This window comes from Coloeus monedula (genome assembly GCF_965178545.1).
Source record: "Coloeus monedula genome assembly, chromosome: 23".
Lineage (NCBI taxonomy): Eukaryota > Metazoa > Chordata > Aves > Passeriformes > Corvidae > Coloeus > Coloeus monedula.
In genome coordinates this window covers 5,300,504-5,307,481 of record NC_138803.1, presented here as the reverse complement: position 1 = coordinate 5,307,481, position 6,978 = coordinate 5,300,504, and the positions used below count along the sequence as shown (strand labels likewise).

Genomic DNA, 6,978 nt, shown 5'->3' with positions numbered 1-6,978 from the left:
AATGAAACCCAAAAATTTGGAGCTCCCTCCTAAAAGAACAAATAAAGCCTCAGGGAGCCGAGCCCAGCACGGGGCCCCTCCGAGCTGGCCCTGAGGCAGCCCCAAACTGGGGAGCAACCCCAAAAACTGGAGAGCAGCTCCAAAACTGGGGAGCAACCTCAAACTGGAGATCAACCCCAGAACCGGGGTGCAGCCCCAAAACTGAAGAGTAGCCCCAAAAATGGGGTGCAGCCCCAAACTGGGGAGCAGCTCAAGCATCTCCTCTCCTCCAGCCGCTCCAGCCCAGCCCCAATTCCCGCTCCAGCTCCCGCTCCCGCCCCGCGCGTCCTTTGCCGTTGGCTCATTTGCTAAGGATAAATGGCATCGGCGGCCGCCTGGGCTGCCTGGTTGCTTGGAATTTTTTCTTTTTTCCCTTTTTTTTTTTTTTTTTTTTCATTTTTTTTCCTTATTTTTAATTTTTTTTCTCTATTTTTGTGGTTTTTAGTCCTTGCTTGGTTCCCTTCCCTGTCGGAGGCAGCGGCGGCGGCGGCTGCCAGCGGAACCCCCGGCCGCTCCGAACCCCTCGGGCTGTGGGTGCTTTTCCCGGCGGTTTTTGCTATGCCAAGGAATAAATGGCGTTGACGGGGGACGTGGCTTCGGAGCTCTCGTTGCCCTCGGTCTCCTCCTTGTCCTTCTTGACCGTGTACTGGCCGATGAAGGAGCCGTCCTCGTTGAACTGCCCCTCGCCCCCTTCTCCGTAGTCCACCAAGCTGTCGTCGCTCTCCTGCTGCTTTATCGTCCCGTCCAGCGAGGTCTGGCTGTTGGGAAGAGGTTTGTTGTCTTCATCGCTGGCAGCAGAAGACAGACAGACACGGCAAGGGTTGAGAAACGGGGCCGAAAACCTTCCCCCAAGGCATGGAGATCCTAAATCAATCCACACTCGGGAATACGGCTCGGCAGAGCCCCAAAAACCGGGGGTGTGTCCGGGTGTGGGTGGAGGGTTGAGGGGGTGTGGGAGGTGAAGGTGGTTGGGATCTCTGAACACCCAATTTGGTGATTTTTCAGCTTGGAAATCAAATTTCTTCACCTCGATTTCCTCATCTCAAATTGCTTAACCTCAGTTTCCTCATCTCGATTCCTTTACCTCGATTTCTTCGTCTCAGTTTCTACATCTCAATTTATTAACCTCGATTTCTGAATCTCAGTTTCTTAATCTCAATTCCTTACTCTCAGTTTCTAAACCTCAATTTTCTAACCTTAATTTCTTGACCTCGATTTCTTAACCTCAATACTCCACCCAAAACTTGGATTAATGGGACGGGATGAGCATCAGGGATATTCTTCCCTTGGCATCGCTCGGATTCTTTCTCTCTCTCTCAGTGTTTTAGCCCCCCTTGGGTAACCTGGTTTAATGGTTTGTTCCCAGATTTCCTTGAGAAAACACAGGTTTTCCTTGAAAAACCAGAGTTTTCCTTGAAAAACCATAGGTTTTTCTTGGAAAGCACGGTTTTTCCTTGAAAAAAATGCAGTTTTTCCTTGAAAAACCACAGTTTTTCCTTGGAAAAACCACATGCAATGGGGAGCACTGCGAGGGGGGTATGTTTAGGATGCCAAGTTCTGGGCAACTTCCGAAATTCCTGGGAATTCACCTTTCCCAGTTTATTTCTGGGCATTTTTCTTTGCTCACTTTGGGTTTTTCTCCTTTTCACTAAAAGCCAGGTCACTATAAAAATAAAGAGTTCAACCCAGAAGGGAACATTTTGGGAAGGATGACAGTGGATTGCTCCAAATTGATATAAAAAATTAATTTTTATATGCGCTATTCCTTAGTTCATGCAAATTCTGTCATATTCCTGAAGATATCCCTGAACTATTTCTCCTCCCGCCTTCACTCCTGTCTTTTTCCAGTTGTTTTTTTTAGCCCGGGACTTGCCAGGTTCGCTCCATTCTGTCCCTTTATTTTCCTAAAAATTGGTGAAAATATTGGGATTTTTTTGCACTTTGCTTGGGCTCTGGAGCTGGGCAAGGCATTAATTTTCCCTCATTCCATGGGATTAATTCTCCCTCATTCCATGGAATGAATCAGCTCCCTGAAATGGGAGAGGAATTTGGGATCCCGCGGTTTCCGAGGGGTTTCCTCGGATCGGCACTTTGGGAATTCAATGATAACACAACCCCAATATTTGAGACCTTCTGTTAACTTGGCATCACAACAAAAAAATTAATTCGTTAGCTCTGGAAGCAGCTTTTTTTTTGTGGGAAAAGGAGGAATAATTCCGTGTGGAAGCAGGACTGGTTAGAAAGCCCCAAAAACGCCAACGGGAGAGTGGCAAAACGCAGATCCTTAATAGCCAACATCCCCTCCCAAACTTTGGGGGGCAGCTTGAGCCGGATCCGGATCATCCCTAATGGAGGAGTTTGCAGCACCAAATTCCCGCCAGGAACGCATTCCTGGAGAATTCCCGCTGGTTTTACCTCTCTCCAGGGCCGTTTATCCCGTTAGCGCATTAGCAGGGAGCAGTGGTTTTCCATCGGCTCCTGATGGGATCTAACCAGGTTAAAATGGATTTCTGGGAGCTCGGCTGAGCCTGGCATTAGGGAACCATGTGGGAAATGCTATCCTGAGTCCCATAAATCATCGGGAAGAGGGGGAGGCTGGAGCCGGAGGGAGGATTTTCAGGACTAACAGTGGCCAGACCAGTCAGGATCCAGCGGTTTTGGCCCATGTCCCTTGTCCCCATCCCCTGGGATGCACTTTTTCTTGGAAAACCACAGTTTTTCCTTGAAAAAATGCAGTTTTCCTTGAAAAACCAGAGTTTTCCTCGAAAAAACACAATTTTTCCTTGAAAATCCATGTTTTCCTTGAAAAACACCCACATGCATTCCCAAGCTCAATCCTGCTCCACCAGGAGGGATCAGCAGCTGGAGCTGGGGGGACCTGGCTGGATTTGGGGGGTACCCCCAGCTCACGGAGCAATTCCGAGCAGGATCTGGCTCTCCGGAAGCCCCAACGGCAGCGGGAATTAGAGGGATCTTGTTTGATGTGTTAGGCAGGGACGTGGGAATGGGGACGGGGGAGTTTTGGCTGTGAAGAAATTAAAGGAAGGAAGGGAGGAAGAAAGGGAGGGAGGGAGGGAGGGAGGGAGGGAGGGAGGGAGGAAGGAAGGAAGGAAGGAAGGAAGGAAGGAAGGAAGGAAGGAAGGAAGGAAGGAAGGAAGGAAGGAAGGAAGGAAGGAAGGAAGGAAGGAAGGAAGGAAGGAAGGAAGGAAGGAAGGAAGGAAGGAAGGAAGGAAGGAAGGAAGGAAGGAAGGAAGGAAGGAAGGAAGGAAGGAAGGAAGGAAGGAAGGAAGGAAGGAAGGAAGGAAGGAAGGAAGGAAGGAAGGAAGGAATTCGGAAGGAAGGAAGGAAGGAAGGAAGGAAGGAAGGAAGGAATTCGGAAGGAAGGAAGGAATTCGGAAGGAAGGAAGGAAGGAAGGAAGGAAGGAAGGAAGGAAGGAAGGAAGGAAGGAAGGAAGGAAGGAATTCGGAAGGAAGGAATTCGGAAGGAATTCGGAAGGAAGGAATTCGGAAGGAAGGAATTCGGAAGGAAGGAATTCGGAAGGAAGGAATTCGGAAGGAATTCGGAAGGAATTCGGAAGGAAGGAAGGAAGGAAGGAAGGAAGGAAGGAAGGAAGGAAGGAAGGAAGGAAGGTAAAATTCCCAAAAAAAGCGGAATGTGCCGGACTTCTGGCAGCACGAGGTCCTACCTTTCAAGAGACCTTCACGGTCCATGTGGATAGACCAGGTGAAAAGGAGGAGAAGGAATGGGAATAAAACAGAGAGAAGCAGAAAGAGCCTGATCAGAGAGAGAAATGAGGAGGTTCTGCATTCACAGGGGCAGTGCTACATCCGAAAAAACCAAAAAAACCGGGAATCGTCGCCTCGTTATACCAAATGGAGCCGGGAGAACCCTTCCAGGTGGGATTGGCCCCCTTGGATTCCCCCAGGAAGCCATCCCAGCATGGAAAGGGTCATCCTAGAAGGACTGGGGGTGATGGCCAGGGGACAGTGGTGGCTCTAGGGACCCGCATGCAGCAGGACAAGGGTGCCTGGGTTCACCCCAGTGTCCTGCTGCGATTCCTTGGAATGGCCCTATGGATAAACCTGCACCTTCCCAGAGCCTTTCCAGAGCTTTCTTCCCTCACGAGGCTCCGGGGACGGTTCTGTGTCCTCCCCTCTGGCTGCCTGCTGAGATGTCCCCTCCTGGCGAGTGGCACTGCCTGCACCGTGTCTCCTGTGCCGTTATCCTGGCCCTGGCCTGGAATCCGGAGCCTAAATCCACTCGGCTTCCCCTTCCCAGCATCCAGAGTTTCCAGCCGCCTCTGCCACGGGCAGCACGGAACATTTGGTATAATGAGGCACCGGCACTGGCACGGAATATCCATGGATAATGGTCCCTGCTTGGAAAGGAGCTTCCCTGCTCGGGACCACCATTATCCCGGGATTGGGGCAGAGATGTGATGGGATCTGGGAATGAGGAGCTCGGAGAGTGGCATGCACAGGGCGCTGGGGACGTGAGGGTGACGAGGGCACAGCAGCCATGCCATGGGGAGGAGGGGACGGGAGCTGGGATGGGCTCAGTTCCTGCCCTTCCCTGAAATCCTAAATCCTCCCGGAGCCCGGCCCTGCAATCAGCCCCAAGCTCGATCAGCCAACAGCTCCAGCCTCCGGCTTCACCTTCCCTTCTGCCTCCCAGAGAGAAACTTCCTGGAATTCTCCCAGGAATCCTGGTGTTCCTCAGGAGGAGGGGGCAAAGTTTGTGGGTTGTTGGCTTTTTTTGCGTTGTTCTCATTTGATTGGGGTTTTCCCCCTTCATTTACTTCATAAAACTCCACGGACTCCATCCCGGAGTTTTGTTGTCCTTCCACTGACTCGTGCCTTCCCTTTGGAAATTTTGGGAACGGGGCTGTCCGTGAAAGTCAGAAGGATTCACCCCAATCCTTCCCCTTGCCTGGAAGGAAACACCCCTTGGATGGTGCCAGGGAATTGGTGCCAGCCATTCCAAGAGCTTGGATTCCCCTCAGGGCCAGGCAAGGAGTGCCTGGCTATGGATTTGCCTCGGGAACGGTGGATGGGGCCGGGAGGGGTTGGATGGACCTCTCTTCGTGGGCTCTGGAGAAGCAGAGCCAGGAAATCCGTGAGTGCTGCCAGAAGCTCGGCCAGGGAGAATCCCTGTGGGAATGGGGGGTTCAGGCTTCCCACAAACCATCCCACAAACCATCCCACAAATCTGGGAAGCACGAGGCTCCCGATCCTGACTGGAATTGTTTGGGGCTGGGCTGTGCCCTGGTTATGGCTCATTCCTGTGCCGGGAGCAGCCCATAAAATCCTGCCTGGGAAGGGATGGCTCTGACCCCAAAACCTGCAGCGGGACCAGGATGGGCTCGTTTCTCCTCTGCTGTTTTCCCTGTCCCAGCATGGAATCCGAAGGGAACATCCCAAAAGTTTACAGGTGGATTTTTTTGCCAGCCCTGGAAGTGCTGAGCAGCAGGGAGGGGAGGAAGGTGAGGAAGGAACACCGCCCCTGGGTGTTTTTTAGGACATTCAGGAATGTCAGCCTTTCCCTACAGAATCCTGACGGGATGTGTTTGTATTCCGTGTTTTTTGCGAGTCTGGGGAGCTTAATGGAATCCTTTGGAATAAAAAAAAAACCCTGAAATGGAGTTTCTGCACCTCTGACAAAATAAATGTGATCCCTGGTTCTGCTCCTTTTCTGTTTCTGATTCATTTTTTCCCCCTAAATCCTTTGGCAGAATCAGTTCTTATTCCCTTCCTGAATCCCAAAAAAATCCATCCCATGCTGGGAATGACACAGGATTGAATGAACCCCCTGGTTTAAATCAGGAGGAAAATTCCCCTTGTGTTTTGCCTCCAGCTCAGGTGGGAAATGGGAATTTTAATTCTTTAAGGAATTCAAATATGCCAGATCCCCTCAGCTTCCAGGTGAGCCCTGACAGCGGGACCGGCTCCCGGGGAATCACGGAGAGCTGGGAATGCTTGGGAGGCTCCTGTCCCTTTCTGACACATCCCGGGAGTTTTCCTGGAGGGAAAAAGGCTCTGCTGCCCTTTGAGGGTGACATTTGCGTGCGAAGAGTGGGATGGAGCCAGGGAAGTCGGAGAGGTTCTGGCTGAATCCCTGCTGGAGCCCTCACAGGGGTTTTTATGGGATTGTGTGGGGCTGGAATGCAGGCAGACCCCAAATCATTCCCCTTTCCTGCTTCCAGGGCTGATCCCAACAGAGCTTTGGGAGGAATGTGCCATGGATATTCCTTTATGGGAAGGAGAGGGGCTGAGCTCTGGGGTGAGACTCCAGAAATACCCTCAGGCTGCTACAAAGTTTGGGGTTTTGGGGGGTTTTGGGGGGTTTTAAGTGTCAGGAGTTCTGTTAAGGTTGATCTGCTCCTGGTGGGAGCTGTCCCATGGAGCTGATTCCAGAATCCCAGCTCTGCTCCCAACAGAACTTTGGACATTTCTCCTTTAGGATGCTGCAGAAATACCCTCAGGCTGCTACAGAGTTCAGGTTTTTGGGGTGATTTTTGGCGTTTCATGTGTCAGAAGTTCCATTAAGGTCGGTTTAGTCCTGCTGGGAGCTGTCCGAGGTCGCCGATTCCAGAATCCCAGGAACAGGAGGTGGAACCCCACAACCTGGCGGCTCTGGCAGTGCTTTGGGAGCCGTTTCCTTCGGGAATTACAGCGGGAAGGCGGCAGGAGGAGGGAAGGGGGGACAGGGATGGTTCCGGGGGATTTGTGGCACCACAGGGTGGGGGAGGGGGGCTGTGATGGTGGGGGAGGGGCTGATGGGGGGGTCCGACATTCCATGGGATCCTACCTGTAGTCGAAGGATCCGTCCTCCACGTTCTTGTCCTCGGGATTGAGGTGCTCGTCCTTGTTGTCCCGCACTGCGAAGGAGCAGAGCCCCCCCCAGTTAAACCAGTAAGGATTGAAAGGGTTTGGGAATGG

At 51.9% G+C, this 6,978-nt stretch overlaps 1 protein-coding gene across 2 annotated transcripts in view; it reads right to left on the bottom strand.

Annotated features, from left to right (window-relative positions):
• Positions 1 to 595: 595 nt before the first annotated feature.
• The window catches only part of NFASC (neurofascin), a gene marked incomplete at both ends in the record, with an annotated part of 51,479 nt that continues 45,096 nt past the window's right edge, over positions 596 to 6,978 (bottom strand). For both annotated transcript variants that reach the window (XM_082295950.1, XM_082295949.1), the window contains 2 exons: positions 596 to 827; positions 6,848 to 6,917. In XM_082295950.1, coding sequence (XP_082152076.1) covers positions 596 to 827; positions 6,848 to 6,917 — 302 coding nt within the window. The remainder of the gene's footprint in view (positions 828 to 6,847; positions 6,918 to 6,978) is intronic.